This window comes from Carica papaya, chromosome 7, assembly GCF_054855325.1.
Source record: "Carica papaya isolate Zhongbai chromosome 7, ASM5485532v1, whole genome shotgun sequence".
NCBI classification, from domain to species: Eukaryota; Viridiplantae; Streptophyta; class Magnoliopsida; order Brassicales; family Caricaceae; genus Carica; species Carica papaya.
This window is the reverse complement of record NC_142315.1, coordinates 8,347,883-8,365,683: the sequence shown is the minus strand read 5'-3', so window position 1 is coordinate 8,365,683 and position 17,801 is coordinate 8,347,883. Positions and strand designations below refer to the sequence as shown.

The 17,801-nt window shown below is 38.4% G+C and overlaps 1 protein-coding gene across 2 annotated transcripts; it reads right to left on the bottom strand.

Annotated features, from left to right (window-relative positions):
• Positions 1-1,111: 1,111 nt before the first annotated feature.
• On the bottom strand, positions 1,112-16,695 carry TIFY8 (TIFY domain protein 8). 2 transcript variants are annotated; one of them, XM_022037799.2, is made up of 7 exons: positions 16,262-16,695; positions 15,175-15,341; positions 14,946-15,060; positions 14,606-14,876; positions 14,400-14,487; positions 1,719-1,947; positions 1,112-1,424 (listed from the first exon to the last, which is right to left on the bottom strand). In XM_022037799.2, exons 1-7 carry the CDS (start codon positions 16,485-16,487, stop codon positions 1,333-1,335), a joined length of 1,188 nt encoding a protein of 395 aa, XP_021893491.1. In that variant the 5' UTR covers positions 16,488-16,695; the 3' UTR covers positions 1,112-1,332. The 2 variants fall into 2 exon arrangements, with proteins under 2 accessions (XP_021893491.1, XP_021893490.1); XM_022037798.2 differs by having other exon boundaries at positions 14,606-15,060.
• Positions 16,696-17,801: the final 1,106 nt, after the last annotated feature.

The following is a 17,801-nucleotide window of genomic DNA, read 5'->3' as shown; positions in this document are numbered from 1 at the left end:
ATAATTATTATCATTCAAGTACATATACACATGCATATACATATATCGTACTTGTGTGTATATATATATATATATATATATATATATATATGATGTAGACCCACCGACCCTTGTCATATGCCAAGTCACACTGATTGAAATTGGCATTACTCCGTACGTTAAAAATTATATATAACTACAAAACGTTCTAGAAACTTATGATAATTTGACATTCTTTATAAATATATATATATATAATTAATCTATTTTAAAATTATTTTTTATTAATTTAAAGTTAATTAATATTATTTACTGAATTTATATTTCTCAAGTAAAATTTGATTATGATTAATAAATGAAACACAAATATGTTGTATTCTCAAAATTTTTGGAAATTCAAATCCATCACTTTTTCTTATGCTTATTACTACACAACAGAATGTTTACTTTCAATGCATCAAACAACTCCACCTAAAATTACTTTTTATTGAATTAATTTGCTCAATAATCACATATATTTTAATATATCATTTACCACTTATATATATATATATTTAATAAACTATAATTATTACCCATGTAAATTAATTTTTTATTTAAATGTTTGCTAATATAGCAAAAATGTAAATACCATATTTGGTGAAAAATCTTTTTGTCTCTTATAGGTAAAGCTAATATTCTTTTAAATATGGACAGGACTAATATACGAGTGATTCATATACAGCATCTCTTTCTTTTATCAACGGTTTTACTAATTGATATGTTTCCACAAATAATTGAAATTCAATTTTTGAAAACTTATAAAGTCCCGATGAATAAACCTACAAAATCCTTCAAATAAGAATGTGTATAATAACAGAAATTGAAAGTCTTTCTTTCAGAATTTTGATAACTATATATAATAATAGGCTAATGTTAGATAAAATACTTGGTTTATCCACTCAAACCAAAAGCTATTATTAAGTTTTGTTACTTAAAAGCTCGAGTTGATATTCTTTTATATGAACAAAATCATATGATTTACAACTAAGATTGTGTGAATCTATTTTGATATGTTAAATCGATCCATTTTGGTTTTCGAAACGCAGATGGTTGATGGAAGCGCGAAAAAAAGAAGCATATGGTGAAAAAATATGAAAAAAGATATGTCATTCTTGACTTTGATTCCTCTATGAACAAGATAGGATTAGTACACTAAACCTCTCCTCTCTGTCTCTTTCTTTCTCTCAGCCCCGTAAACAAAGAGAAAAGGAAAATGATGGAAGAAAATAAAGAAGAAATCAGAGAAGAGGACCCAAATCTTCCTACCCAGACAGCTAAAAACAATATTGAAATTACCGCAATTACTGAAGATTACACTCGTTTGTTCTCTTCAATAATAGGATCTGCTGCTTGAATGGAGTTTCGGGACTCTTTCCCTGTAACTCCGCCACTGTGATGACCGCCTGCATTTCAACAGAAAGAAGCAATACGTAATGAACGTGTTATTAATACCCAAAAAATAATAATTCACATCATCATATGATAACCTGCTACACGAAAGCAATGTCTCAACTAATTCAAGTAATTAAGCTGTAGTATGATTTGAATTGCTCATGTATCGGGTTAGAAGCATCCGAAGAAAATTATTCACATTTAACAATATATTTTCATGTACTCTTCATCCAAAAGTAATCCGTATAAATGCAGCCAAAAGTAAAAAGCTTCATGCTGAAAATGTATAAGCTTAAAGGGATTACCTCCAGGTGTTGAGATTCGATCAGCAGAACCAATTCCTTGACTAGTATTGCCAATGGCAGCTAAAATTCCATGAAATTCCTGCGGGAACGCTCTATTGACATTTCCACCTCCTTCAGATTCTCCACTGGGTATGTTACTTTCATTGACAGGCTTCATGATAGATTTTGCAGAGTAGGTCGTTGACCAAGATCCTCCATTGGATCCAGCTAAGGCCATTATAACATCTGCCTGAAATTGCACCCCCCGCAGACAAGTAAAGGAATGAACATATTAATGAATATTTAAGAATAAGATACTCAACAGTCCAAAACCCTCAGGAATTTTGGTTATTGAACAACCCTCAAAGAAACAACAGGAGACAATTTTTTGAATGTACAAGTTAATTACACAAGTTCCCACCAGAAATGCTACTATTTAAAGAATATCTTGTTTGGTACTAGTGCCTGTCAAGAAGTCCTGCAGCTGTCCCATTTTGTTTTGAATTTTGATATTTCACCATAAAGACAACTAACATTCACCAAAAATAACCCGTTCATGTAATCTCTTCAAGAACTTTGAACATCTTAAATGCTAGACATACTAATAAAGGAAACTCGATCTTTCATGAGAATTGCACATCTTAAGTGAACTAAATGTTGGATAACCTCTTCTGTTGATAACTGTGGAGACTGGAGAACAGAAACCTTTGGTAAGATAAAACCTACCATCATAAGAAAAATGGCTAATTTCTTATTTCTTCCTCTTCTGATAGGAGTTTACCGTCCTCATTGGTGGATGGTAATTCAGTACAGGTAACTGTGGAATCTCCAATTTGTTGTTTGAGCAGGGATACATGAAAAACGGGGTGAATGCGTGAACCTTCTGGCAGTTTGAGTTTGTATGTGACGGGCCCTATGCGTTGGAGAATCTGATAGGGGCCGTAGAACTTACATGCGAGCTTTTGGAGAGCTCTCTTGAAAACTGTCTGTTGACGGTAGGGCCGTAGCCTTAGGAAAACCCAATCGCCTTTTTGAAATTCAATGTGCCGTCTCTTAGGATTGGCCAATTGTTGCATGCGATTCTGGGCAGCCTGTAAGATGGATTTAAGTTGTTGTAGGAGAACATTTCGGGCTGCCAGCTGGTGATCAACTTCTGCTACTGGTGTTTCTTGAGACTTGTAGTTCGGAACGACTGGAGGTGGTCTTCCGTAGAGAGCTTGAAAAGGAGTCATCCCAATAGATGAGTGGAAGGTGGTGTTATACCAGAACTTGGTCCATGGTAACATCGCATGCCATTTGTTAGGGCGCAGGTGGCCTAGACTTCTGAGGTACTGTTTAAAGCAGCGGTTGACCACTTCGAATTGTCCATTGGTTTGAGAGTGGTAAGCAGAACTCATTTTAAACTGTGTTCCTGACATCTTAAAAAACTCTTGCCAAAATTTGCTGATAAAGATGGGATCTTTGTCGCTAATAATGGTCTTGGGCATTCCATGGAGCCTTACAACTCTGTTTACAAACTTCTCTACGACTGTCTTGGCTGTACAAGGATGAGAGAGGCCCAAGAAGTGAGCTAATTTGCTGAGGTGGTCCACAACTACCAGAATGGTATCCTTTTCCTATGAGGGCAACCCTTCAATGAAATCCATAGTGATGTCGTCCCAGACTTGACATGCGATTGGTAGGGGCTGTAGTAATCCCGTGGGTGCCAAGGTCTCAGACTTGTTTCTTTGGCAAGTCTCACAACTGGCCCACATACTCTTGGACAGTCTTTCTCATGGAAGGCCAATAAAATTGTTGAGCTAGCCGCTTATATGTCCGCAACGCTCCAGAATGCCTTCCAAGGGGAGAGTCATGATAAGCCTGTAAGGGTTGGTGAATGAGCCGGGAGTGGGGAGGGATCACGACCTGTCCTTTGTAAAAGAGAAGGCAATCTTGCCAACGATATGGATTATCGGGGGGCTTGCTTGGTTGATTTCTGGAGTTTCTGCATGTAGCGGTCCTACTCTGTTTCGGTTTTGATATCATCCCATATCTGATGTTTACCCACAAACGAGGTGTCGAGGGTGGCCCCTATGACTTGTCTTGATAGTGCATCAGCGGCCTTATTTTCCTTTTCAAGTCGGTAGATTATCTCGTAATCATACCCAAACAATTTGGAAACCCACTTTTGCTGTTTTGGAGTGGTGATGCGCTGGTCCAACAAATGCTTGAGGCTGTTGTGCTCGGTCTGTATATAGAACTTATGCCCCATCAAATATGGTCGCCAGGTTTGGATGGCTATGACAACGGCTAGTAGTTCCTTGGCATAAGTAGACCAATTTGGGTTTAAGGCCCCTAGGACTCGACTCATGTAGGCTATTGGCTTCCCCTGTTGGGTGAGGGACTGCTCCAATTCCATGTCCTGAAGCGTTAGTCTCAATGGTAAAGGGGTCTATGAAGTTTGGTAGGGCTAAGGTTGGTCTGGTGGTAATGGCTTGTTTAAGGGCGTCAAAAGTTGATTCTACTTCAGAAGTCCAAAGGAAGTTGCCCCTTTTTAATAGATTATTGAGTGGCCTAGCAATACTGCCATAATTTTGTACAGACTTACGATAGTAACCGGTGAGCCCCAAGAATCCGCGAAGGTCGTTGATAGTACTAGGTCAGGGCCACTGTAACATAGCTTGTATCTTTCTTTGGTCCACCTTCACACTGCTAGCCGTAATTATGTGTCCCAAATATTCAAGTTCCTGTTTGCCAAACATGCACCTTTTTTGTTTGAGAAAGAACTGTTGTTGCCTCAAAATCCCAAAGGTAATTCTCACATGCTCTAGGTGGGCTAACTAAGTGGAACTGTAAATCAAGATGTTATCAAAAAACACCAAGATGAATTAGGGGAGATGGGGCCTGAAAATAGAATTCATGACTGCCTGGAAGGTGGAGGGTGCATTGCATAGGCTAAATGGTATAACCAAGTACTCATAGTGCCCGTTGTGCGTGTGAAATGTCGTCTTATGTGTGTCTTCGGGATGCATTTTGATTTGGTGGTATCCTGAAGTGAGGTCTAACTTAGTAAAATAAGTGGCTCCTTGGAGCTCATCTAACATGTCATCCACTGTCGGAATCGGAAAACGGTCTTTGATGGTGACCGCATTAAGGACCCTGTAATCAGTACAGAATCTCCAAATCCCATTTTTTTTTACCGATAATACCGAGGATGAAAAGGGACCAACACTGGTTTTAATAATTCATGTTTTCAGCATCTCCTGTACTTGTTTTTCAATCTCAAATTTTTGAAAGTGGGCATACCTGTAAGGCCTCACATTTATTAGTTTGTTCCCTCCTTCAATGGAAAGCGGTGGTCAAGTCCTCTCACTAGTGGTAACCCTTCTGGCTCCTAAAAAATATCACAAAATTCCTCCAAAAATTTCTGAAAATCTGGGTGAAGAGTTTCCTGTGTCCTCACCTCTGTGAGGCGACTGGGAGTCTGCCCGTCAAAGCAGATGGCCATGACAGAGGGCCTCTGCCTGAGAACCTTTGACAGAGCCTTCAGCAATGTTGGCTATATAGCTTGGCCACCTACTCCCTGCAACCGTCGGACTTGTCGTTCCCAAGAGAACTCCATTGTCAATCGCTTCCAATCACATGTGACTGTCCCCAATTTCTCCAGCCATTGAATTCCTAAAACCATATCCAAACCCATCAGTGGTAAAGACAAAAGGTTAGGGAGAATTAAGTACCTTGAAGGTTGACTAGGACATTTTTGAATTGTCCATCGCACTGGAGTGGTTGTCCGTTGGTGACCCGAATTGTAAACGGCTTGGTTGGCACCATGGGAAGGTTCAATCCGTTTGCCAATCTCTCACAAATGAAATTGTGGGTGGATCCGCTACCAGTGAGGGCCGCGATTTTCTGCCTTTTGATGGTGTTTGAGACTCTCATTGTGCGGTTGGATGTCCATCTCGACAGAGCGTGGAGTGAAATCTCGGGTTCCTCTTCTTCCAGATTTTCCCCTACTTCGATGGGGTTCCCTTCGAGAACGAGGAGCTGATCTCGCCGACATCGGTGGCCGGTTGTATATTTTTCGTCGCAATGGAAGCATAGCCCTTGTGCACCCTGCCTTTGAGCTTCCTCCTAGGAGAGTTGTTTTGGCTATTTGGTTTCGGAGGCTAGGGTTCTCGGCGGACTGGTGGTCAGGCCAAAGGTCAGGTTACGCCCAAACCGACCCACCTGGCATTGCTGCCCCAACCAATTTTCTTTCATGCGGGCCAGGCTAATTGTGTCTTTCAAGGTTCTGGGTTTAAACATACGGATTCCATCAGCGATCTCTGGCTTAAGCCTGCCAATGAAGGTGCCCACAAGGGCACACTGGGTCCAACCTTGAACTCGGTTACCCAGCCTCTCAAATTCTTTTTGATAATCCCTTAATGAGCCCACCAAACGGATTTTGGACAAGACCTCGTCGAAATCTTCACACTCAGTCGGCCCGAAGCGGGCCCAGAGTTCCTCAATAAATTCGGTCCAAGTCACTGTGTGGCCTTCCTCTTGGTACGTTCTCTGCAACTATTGCCACCACTGATTTGCCTCTCCTTCAAGGTGAAAAGCTGTTAGTGAAACCTGGTCGATGGTTCCCTAAAATTCGAAGAACTATTCTACTCGGCTGAACCACTCAGTGGGGTCATCTCTAGCAAACATTGGAAATCCAACTTGGTCAGTCGTGGGTAAGGCCCTTGTTACCCTGCCTTTGTTCGTTCGTTCTCTTCCTCCGAGTGCGGCTGAACCATCACTGGTCTCCCGAAGGAGTGACCGGTGGATCGGTCTCGGTTTCGAATTATGGAGTCGGAAAGGCGCTGCAAATTTTCTTCAATCGCCCGCAGATTTCAGTCATTCCAAGTTCCAGTTGGCTTACGCTGTCCTGCAAGCCTCCCAGCCCTGTCTCAAGGTTTTCGATTCTTTCCTTATTTGTTGTCATGGCTGATCGTGTAGCTGATTCCCAAGCCCGTTCTCATACCAAATGTTAGAAAATACCTGTAATTTCTGGGTAAAAATGATCTGCCTTTCATTCATGATGTGGGGGTTTAAATACACAAAAAGGAGACAACCGCCTCCTACTTCTACGACTCTGGATAAGGCAAATAACAGATATGCAGTACAATAAGGATAAGAAAAATAGCAGAAAATCCAGCAGCTATGGAGAACGTGCTATGGAGACGTGGTGGCTGGCAGATCCGTTCGGCTTAGTGGATAGTGTTGACCAGTTCTTCAGGTGGAGGTGGTTCAGATCATGCGTGATGGGAAATCTTCCCCTCTCGCTTCTCATCCCAGATATTGCGGATTCTTCACTGGAATCCGCTGAGACCTTCGGGGCCCATGAGAGGGACTTTAAAGGCAGAGAGGCAATTGGCTACATTCTACACCTATCATACACCCAAGGGACCTCCTATGGACCCATAAAAGAAAAATGTGCCCTTGTTTAATATATATATGTGTGTGTGGTCTCAATCTAAGCTAACACCCTTTGGACTAAAACTTCAGTCAGCGGAATTCTTACTCCAAGAATCAGAATCAGCAATGAAAGTACAGCAGAAATAAAAAAATGGTTGCATTTCTGAATGGATCAGATTAAAAAATAAGTAAATAAAGCAGTCACAAACATAAAATTTCCTCCAATCAAGCTAAATTGGATATAACAACATATCAACTGGCCATAAGTCTACAGAAGGAGATATCGTATGCAAGCTACTGGTAGTTGGGCACCAGGCCACAAGCAGCACTATGAATTTGCAGAGATGCCGTCAGGAAGAATTAAAGACCAGTAGACCATTGAAGAAAGATAATCAAATAACTCATATCATCTCTAATTCAACTAGTTGCACTTTAGAAATACAGGATCATGCACGCAGACCACCCACCATTAGTGAAACTAAGGGCTAGTGGCTAGAACAGTAAACCTGTTTACTCATTTATATAGACCAGTAAATCTAGCCTGAGACAGAAGTCTTTTTTGATATTTTTCAAAAGGTACATGGACAAAGGTGAACTGAAGGTCTGTAGAACTTTTTGAGTGGTTTCTGAGCGTGAGAAAGATCTTCCCAGAGAGGATTGGAAAAGAGAGTGGGTCAGGGTTGAAGAAAGGTAACAGTCATCAAAGATTTCGGAACTAGCAGCATCATCAGCCAGAAGATGGCCTCTCCACAGTGTCCGTAGATAACCTGCACTAATTAGCATATATCAGAAAGCTTTGGTCTTTTTTTGGAGAACTACAGGTGTGTGAAAGTGTCTTTGTGTTTAATAGAATCAGGCCTGGTAAATCAACAGTTTTTCAGTTTGTCAGGTACGGCCATATTGATGAAGTTACTAAAAGAGTGAAGTTAGCAAATGGAGTTTGTGCTGTAGTGAGCGACTATTTCTAAGGAATTCAGAAAGCAAGAGTCCAAAGTCCGACGGTGGCATGTTTCACATAAAAAAAAAATAAAAGAGGATTAGGGACAGCATCCAATGTGTTAAGAGAGCCAGTGTCAAGTGTAGACAAAAACCAGAGGTTTTGGTGCTCCTTATGCTGTGAAGGCTTCCAATAACGGGATAAATGATTAGCTGAATGATCTCTTGCGTGTTGGAATGAGTTTCATTTTCAAACCATATAGGAATAGAATGATTGTCTTCCTATGTTGTGGGTTAAAGAGTATTTTGGGGTTCAATGAGGTCAGAATGGAGATTCTAAACAAGGTAAGCAGTGTGGTGAAAGTTATCGAAATCCATAAAAACAGCGGGTTTGTGTTTATCTGGAAGGAGGATGTCCCACTGGTGGCAAGAGAAGGGCTTCTTTTCACACCTGATTGGAATTTACTGATTTCTGGGATGAAAATATGAAGCTGTCACAAAGAGGGTTTAGGTTGAATTTGTGGCTACTATTTTCAAGGCTTGAGATGAAAAATTTTTCAATCAATTTGGTGGTTTCTTGTAAAGCTAACCGAGTCTCAAGATCTTTTGAAGACAATAGAAAATATAGAATGGATGAGATTGCCGTTTCATATTTAAAGTAGCAAATGTTCCAGTTTCATATCTTGGTCTTTCTTTAGGGAATAATCCAGAGGCTTTGGAGACCGGGAAACGGTTGTTGGATGGGTTGAGGAGTAGATTGGTTGTGCAGAAGTTGAAGTGTATGGAGAAAGTGAGGCTGCCCAATAGATCCATTTTGTTAACTCCACAATGGGGTTAATAGTAAAAGTTCAAGGAGCCTAAGGTTAGGTACTATTCTGGATTTGAGACAAGGCCTGCTGTTTAAATGGCCTTGGAATTTTGAGGTAGATGTTAAGGCTCCTTTCTTTTATGAAAGCAGACGTAGAGGGTCCTTGGCGGAGGTTTATCTGTTAGTTGTATGATTACATTGTCTGGCACTTCCTTTCCCACACCAATTCCCGCAAGAGTGTTTAGGGTCTGAAAGGATATTACGAAGAGTGGAGAAATGATGGATTTCACGGGTTAGATGACTCAATATTGTTTTTTCTATCATCTGGTTATAGAGGGAGGATACTTTTGGTTAAGCATTTGGGTTGAGATTAGGTCTTGAAAATCTATTTCCCAAGGTTTTCCATTTACCGATGCTTCAAGCAGGTTTATTTGTTTATTTGGCTCATGAATGGATTCTGATAGGGTGTTGGAGGTCCCCTTTGAGGAGAGTGTTATTTGATTGGGAGTGAGGGGTATGGTGCAGTTTTTGGGGAGTTGTTAGTGTTGAATTATGAGTCTTTTTTTTGAATAAAGACTGATGTAAATCTCCAGAAAAATTAACACAAAGTGTTGGAAATATGCAGCAAATTAACACAAGTTCTTGGAAATATGCAGAAAATTAATACAAATTGTTGGAAATATGCAGATCTTCATTAAATCAGTATTGGAAATCTGTTTTTCGGAAGTTACATAATCATTAAATCTGGTTTAATGTTTATGTTGACTACCTTAAGTTTGTTTTCTATTTAAGGAGCTGAATGTATGCTGAAAAAATCAATCAAAAATATTTTAGCAACTTTTCTGCTATACACGCATTTATAAGGCCTAACTAAGAGATTGAAGTTCAATTAAATATGGAATTCTAATTAATATTAGATTTCTAAATAGTAAACATGAAATTCTAATTAGTATTAGATTCTTAAATAGCATATAATTTTCCATTAATATTAGATTACTAAATAGTATAGGATTTCCAATATTTTACTAAAATATTCTTAATTAAATTTAAAATTAAAATTCATAAATAAGAATTATAATGTTTATATAGCAGAGTATGCTAGATATTAATAAAAACAAGTTAAAATATTATTTTAAAATACGAGATTGGAGCTCTCTCTAACAATATTCAAGGTAGCAGCTCCCTTTGATGAGTTGTAATCTATTTTTATAAAATACTTTACTCAAGAAATCGCAACAAGGAGAAAAAGAAAATTCTGGAATCGAAAATTCCAGATAACTGCCTAATGGCAAGATTTTGATCTCGAAAATTAACAAATTACTATCAGAGCCTAACACGATGAACAACTCTGCAATAAAAGAAGATCTATGATTAATGCTTCAAGAAGCCCTGGCCTCAAACGAGGCACGGAATACAGAGATTAAAAGACAATTGGGCAGCTAGTTGTAGAAGTTATCTTTGCAATTTAAAGAGATACTGGCTAGCTTTAATCGTGATAGACGAACAGAATCAGAAGAGATTGCAAGCAATAACCACCCTCGGGAACAGGCACCTCAAGTGCTTCACACCGAAAGTCAATCACGGAATGCAAACAATTATCCAGGAAATAGAGCTGTTTCCCGCTACACCAAGTTAGACTTTCCAACGTTCGATGGCTCTGAAGATCCTCTAATATAATTGCATCGATGTGAAAAGTTTTTTGCCAACCAACACACACCAAAAAAGGATAAGGTGAGATTGGCTGCCTTCCATATGTTTGGAGAGGCGAAATTATGGTATCACTAGTTAGAATCTGAACAACCTACACTCAACTGGACTGAATTCAAAAACTATTATTCTTTGAAATTTGGGCCGCCAACAGGAAGTAACCTGTTGGGGGAACTGGTAAACTTGAAACAGACGAAATCCGTTACAGACTACTAGAGGCAGTTCCAAGAAAAATTGGCAAGAGCAAATAAGTCATTCGGGTTGATCAGTAGGTAAGTTTGTTCACAACATGATTGATGGATTCTCTCCGTTTAGAGATTGAGATGCAATCACCCACCACTCTTATACATGAAACGAGTATGACCAACGTTTTTGAAAGGGAACAACAATAATGGGGTATAACCGAACACAATTATATTGACAATTCTCAGTCCGTGACCAAACATAACAATTCAATTAAAAAAATACCAACTCCATAGGGCAGCAACGTTACGACACAATCTGATAACGGTTCATCTCCATTTATAAAGAAATCAAGAAGAGGTGGAGATGACAGAAATGAGGCTAAAGAGATTGTGTTACAACTGCGATGAGCTATTTGTTCGGAGTCACCAATTTAAATGGTTGTTCTACCTCGATATTGAACGCGACACTGGTCCTGAACAACAAGAAAAGACCGACAACGCAGTTATATCCACATCTCAAGCTTAAGAACAAACTTGATGACCAGGAGAGAGTAATGTTATGGACGCATTTATAAGACATAAATAAAATGTGGAAGTTCAATTAAATATAAAATCCTAATTAGTATTAAATTCCTAAATAGTAAATATGAAATTCTAATTAGTATTACATTTTTAAATAGTAAAATAAAATCCTAATTAGTATTGGATCATTAAGTAGTAAATGATTTGCTATTAATGTTAGATTCCTAAATAATATAAGATTTTCAATATTTTAGTAAGATATTTCTAATTATATTTATATTACTAATTATATTAAAATTCCTAAATAAGAATTGTAACCTTTATATAAAAAAGTATATTTGCTATTAATAAAAACAAGTCAGTATATTATTTTATAGTACGAGATTTGAGTTCTCTCTAACGAGATTCAAGATAGCAGCTCCCTTTGGTGAACTACGATAAAAAATCGCAATAATGAGAAGAAGCAAATTCTAGAATCGGAAATTTTAGATAACTGCCTAATGACAAAATCCTAATTTCGGAAACATAACATTTTCCTTCTTTCTTCATTGTATTGTGCTCTTTATCCTTCTTAACTTTCTCAATTTCTCACTCAATTTTTCCTCAAGTCTCAACAGTTGGTATCCCCATCAAGGTCTAGTTAGGATATGTTGGTTTGGACAATGTTGATGTGCCATTCTCTATGAAGTCCTATAGGTAATGGAAATCAGAGTTGATGTTGGGAAAAGTGAGGCCTCAACAGAGTTTTTGGTTTGCAAGCAAAGGCTCTTGAAAAGATTGAAGTCATTGTATGTCAGTATTATAAATTAGGTTGGGGAAGATGAGGCCTCAACAGAGTTATTTGCAGCATTATAATATTAGGTTAGACATAGCACGTGTTTGCCCTTTCTGTGAGGAAAGTGTTGAAACAGAGAGCCATCTCTTAGTAAATTGTAGGTGAGCATCACAAGCATAGTCTAAGTGCCTATTTCAGTGGAGTGAGTACTCAGGTTGAGGGTGCAAAACCACAAGCCAGCAATAGGTTCAGTCCATTAATTGGAAGTGCAAGTTATTAATGCTTTTGAGGTTTTAAAGCACCGAGGCATTATGGATGGTGTTTTCCTAGTGGACATGTTTAACTCTTGAAATGGTCTTTGTCTAAGTAGGGAGCGATTGATGTCTTTTTGGTTTCTTTTTTCTGTGGTATCTTGATCAATTTAGTCGGCTTGGAAAGAATGAGTGTTCAAACAGAAAATTTTGGGTTCAGGGGAATGTATGGGCTTTAGGGGACTGTCAGGCTTCTTCTTTGAACGATCTCTTCATTTATTTATTAGAGGTGGATATCTTTCCCGGAAACCCTTCATCAGCTCAATCTTCTGTTTGGTGTCTTCCTAAGAATGGGTGTCCAAAATCCAATATACATGGCTAGGCACAAGGGAAGCTAGATCCCATGGGTATTGCAGGGGTGGTGCCGGATTGGTTGAAAGACATTAAATGTATCTTTCAAAAGAATTATGATATTCTGCACTCTAATGTGTAGAATTCTTGGCTGTAAAGAATCACTTGTTTTTATTAGGAATTTCAACGGGGGTGGTTCATTGTGTTCGGCATTTTGAGCAATTATATAGTAGCAATATCATAACTAAAGGTTTTGCTCCTTGGGCTGTTAATTTTGTGGGTAATGAAATAAAGGAGTTGAGAAGAAGAATAAAGAATATTATGTTCGTGCATGTTAACCAGCGGCTTAATGAAATAAAGGAGTTGAGAAGAAGAACAAAGAATATTATGTTTGTTGGTAGGGAACAAGATCTGGGGGCAGCCTACCTATACAAAGAATATTATGTTTGTTGGTAGGGAACAAGATCTGGTGGCAGCCTACCTATGTGCGGAGCATTGGGAGAGTCTACCTTCAGAATTGTGGATGTGAGGTTCTAAATCTTTGACTTGAAACACTTTCTTATTTGGGGGTGGGGGGGGGGGAGGGACAAGAATATGCTTAGGTGTGATCTTTGGAGAATGATGAGTTTTTTTAACGTTTTTCTGAAGCTCTGGCTAGGTTTAGGTTCTTTTGGAGGTCCTCAGTAGGATTCTGGAATTGCAACACAAAAACCTTGTCTTGCAGGTGGTCAGCTCGTGTTTAGCAACCCGAACAGCTATATGGGAGGTGCAGAATAGAAAGTCGTATGGAGGTTTTTTCAAGGCGTCTCAGTACAGTGCATTTTTTTCAAGGCCTGACCTTCCCCTGGTCTTTCTAATAGCTCTTGGGTTATGTCTACTGTTCTGCCAAGTTTAAATACTGTAGTGATGCAACAAACTCTGGTTTCCGCAGCATGTTTGTTCACCAGGTATATCTTGAACTATAGTTTATGAAGGTTCAGGGGAAAGGATTTTAGAGGACTTTTGGAGCTGGCTTTAGTGACTTTGGAGTCTTTTCCAATGCCTAGTTCTCTAGATCTCCAATCTCTCTGCAGTTCCAGGAGTGTGTTATCAGTTGCTGCAAATGCATTGTAGCCCAGTAGATCCTTTGCTCTTAGTGATGTTCGGCACATTTTGTTCAGTTCTAAACCCCAGCAGCCGGTTTAGTTGGCTTCTTCATCAGCAGCAAACTGCTCATATGTTCCTTCTAATTTAGTGGTTGTTGATGTCGTGTTAGGATCACCTAGTTGTTATTAGTTGATTTTTACTTCTTCCTTCAATTCTGGTAAGCGTTTGCCTTTTCCGTTTTGCAGTTGGGAGTTTACTTTGTTTTCCCTTGCTGCTTGATTTCTAAATGACATATCACTATATTCTTGTCTTGCTAAGTTATACTCTGTGTCAATGAGAATAAAGATGATGTCTGTTAATGAATCAAAGAGGAAGGGGCAAGTTTCAAAAGAAGTTTTCGATAAAAGTAGCAATGAAACAAACATAAGCCCAATTTTCAATGCTTTATTTTATGCAGGCATTCTCATGCCCACACTGAATGCAGCCTTTCTAACACGAGCACATGGAAGTAATCTTACAAACCTAATTCCATGTTCCTCTTGTTTTCTTACAGCAAAACAGAAAAGCTATTATGAGATTTTATTTAATGTGGATATAAAGATAAACAGTAACATAAAATTGAAATGCCAGTATTGCGGGGGAAAAAACCAGTGAATATACCTTGTTTGGATGCACGTCATCAAAAACATGTGCTTGACCACCATAAAATATAGTCATTTGCCGGCTACTGGATGTTAATCCCTGCTGACTGGCACCACAAGGCAAGAAAATACCATATTATCACCTGTCTGCCTAGAGAAAACAATTGAAAGCAAACAATAAAGAGAACATATAGAGAAGACAATACACTGCTTTCTTGTGCTCACCTTGGAGGAGTTGAAGACTCAGGCTCAGAAGTGTGAGTCCCAGACTTCAGTCTACTCCCACTAGACAATAATCCGGAGGAGTTTTTCTCAGCAACACCACTACTGGCGTGGTTACAAGTCAAAATTCCAGTACCTTTAATCCCAGTCCTAGATCCCTCATCAGCGGCTGTTTGAGAGATGATTGAAGGACCAGCATTTGCATCCTTGAACCTATTTGAAGGCACTTGATGCATAAAAGGCACAAATTGACCTCCACGAGGCGGGTACTTAACTGCAGAATTAGCATTAATTGTCAGTGTTCGCTCCCATTTGTTAGAATCCACGTCAATTCTACTTCCACCTGGGGGCTGCAAGATAAGAGATGCAGAAGCAGGCCTCAGGTGCGGCACGCCAAGGAAACCCTCATCGTCACTTATCCTTCTAAGTCGCTCTCCTGCAGTTCCATTGCAGAGTATCTGAGAATAAACATAGTTGAAGTTGTCAGAAAATTCAAATAACTGAAAGCACAAATGGAACTTTTAGCTGACACAGAGGGAAAGTCAGAATATGATGAGATGTTCCACACCTACCTTCATGCTCATCAAATGCCTGCTGTCGAGGGAATCATGACCTGTGAAGGCAGAATCCGAGTTACTTCTCTTACTACCTAGTACTCTATTGCTTATCTCAGTTGCAGATATGTCCCTTCTTGGACCATAGAATGGAACTCCCTCAAGATGATTCCCGACCTGTCTTTCTATCAAATTGATGAGAGAAAGAATCAAACTTTACTTGCAATTCTGATGGATAAATCCCAAAAGAGAAAGCAATAATCACTTTCCAAAACTGTACTTGCAATTCCTAGGATATGATTACACAAGCTTCAAGACAAATGACCAATACTTACTCTGATCAGAGGAGGAACTGAAAATAAGGACTCAGCAAAGAGAGTGAAAGAAAAGAACATATACCACATGAGCAAATGCAGATGGGGGTGCTTAGCAAAATGAGTTGATAAAGTTTCTCAATGACACATTCTTTTAAGTAACAGTGAAAGTAAAATAGAAGAGCTGGATTCAATTTAACTTTCTTATTAGAGAGTGGCAGCAGAATGAGAAACAACATTAAGTAAAAGAAAATAATAGAAGAAAAAACCTGCAACTTTCTCAAATAAAAAAAGCTAAAGCAAAACATTAGTAAGAAGTTCCATAAACTGTTTCCTATTTGAAACTTCCTCAAATCAAAGTAAATTTCCTTCTGCGTGTGTGTGTGTGTGTGTGTGAGTGAGAGAGAGAGAGAGAGAGAGAGAGAGAGAGCTCAACCAAAAGAAATGACCTACAACAGTTACCAATCACATTAGTGACCTCACAACAACTAATCAACTAAAGAATTACTCAGACCAACATGAATGAGAAAGTTTTCATCTCAACAGGCGGAGCCAACATTAGCCAGTAAATCAGACACAATATATACAGAAAAAAAATAAAAAGAAAAAGATCCATGGAAAGAAAGTAAAAGAAGGGTTTGAGTAGATTCAACATTCAAGTATTAGCAGCAGAAGAAGGGTTTGAGTAGATGATAATACTGTTCAAAAAAAATCAAAAATTGCGAGCACCCAAAAGAAATAAAGAGAGTAAAGAAGAAATAGAGAAGGTAAAGAAACAAAGAGACAAGTACCGGAGGCGAGATCAGAGGTGGAGGAAATGGGAGGCCGAGCAGCAGCAGAAGAGGCGGATAGAGAAGTGGAATCGGTGGCTTTGGGAAGTAAAGAGGGAGGAGAATCCATGGGCTTCATGCCCAGAAAATCATGGAACATTGGCTTCAACACTTGCTTTGCATCAACATTACTGGCATTGCTTTTGCTGGTACTGGTTTTATGTGCCATTATCATCAGTACGGCCATTTCATACTCTCCATAATCGTCTGTTGCTGCTGCTTCTTCATATCCTCTTTCTCTTCATATCGCCAGCGAAAGAGAGAGAGAAGGAAAGAAAGGAAGCGCGATTTTCAGGAAAGATAAAAGAGCTGAGAGAGGAGGACGAGAGAGAGAGCATTAAAAAGAAAAAGGTAAGCTTTTGGTGAGGCGATGTGAAATTGAATTAAATGGGTATGTCTGAAATGTGTTTCTGTTTAAAGGGTATAAATGTTGTTGTGTTAAAATGTGTGTAAGTCACCATTACCAAGTTACCATTCACCATTACCATTCTTTTCTTTCTTCTATTGATTGCAGTGCAGAAAGAAAGTACACTGTTTGTTTGCCTACTCGTGATCACCCAACACAAGCTGACAAAACCAACCACTATCTCCCCCATTTTCTCTTACATTCTCCTCTTTTTCGGGGGTAAAAAAAAAATTAATATTCATCTTTCCAAACTTCATTTTCATATATTTTTATTTTAAAGTTTAATATTTATAATTTGATCATTAATCACTTTTCATTGCTTATTAGTTTTATTAAAATGTTTATATTTACTAGGGCTCTATTTGAGTGAATCTGAAATTTTTCTGTAATTTATTTTAAAATTCACACTTAATTTGATTAAAAAATGTCAGAAATTATTCCTAGTTTATATTTGAAAGAAATTTAAAATTTACATAAAATTTGTTCATAAATTCATACTCTTTTGAGTGAATTGTTAATTCACATTTATTTTGACCATAAGATTACAAGAATCATACCTAAAATGCTAAACTTTGAGTTTTTGTACGATATATTTATAAAATTAACATGATATATTTCAAATATTATTAATTTTAGTAGAATTTTAAATGCATTATTATGATTTTATATAAAATTTAATGTAATACTCAGTTCCGAAATTTGTTCCGGATTAATTTTAACATTTTAAATATATAAAAAATTATTTTTAAATTAATTTATTTTAATTTTTTATTAAATTTTTGGAAAAAAAATAGATTAAGGATAAAATTGAAAATAATTTTAGGAAAAAAGATGTGAAAATTTAGGTTCGGTGGGTGTTTTTGAAAGAAAAAATTAGAAATTTGGGATCAGAGTGCAAATAAAAAAATTTTGTCACGTAGAACCGTCCAGTCAGCAACCCCGACTAACTAGAGCACGCTGCGTGGCAAGGCACGCTGAATCAATGCCAAGCAAGATGTCATGCGAGCGATCCGTATGACCTGCGATCAAATAGCCCTGGATCGATCCTGTGCGTGTAGACGGCCCGGATTTGTTCCATCTTTAAACGCGATCGGA

What these genes read in the sequence shown, in the direction of transcription:
- TIFY8 (XM_022037798.2), bottom strand. Translation starts at nt 16,487, where the DNA reads ATGGCCGTACTGATGATAATGGCACATAAAACCAGTACCAGCAAAAGC. An exon ending in GGCATTTGATGAGCATGAAG is followed by an intron (nt 15,061 to 15,174) that starts GTAGGTGTGGAA and finishes GTTTATTCTCAG; the next exon opens with ATACTCTGCAATGGAACTGC. An exon ending in GAGTCTTCAACTCCTCCAAG is followed by an intron (nt 14,488 to 14,605) that starts GTGAGCACAAGA and finishes TTGTGGTGCCAG; the next exon opens with TCAGCAGGGATTAACATCCA.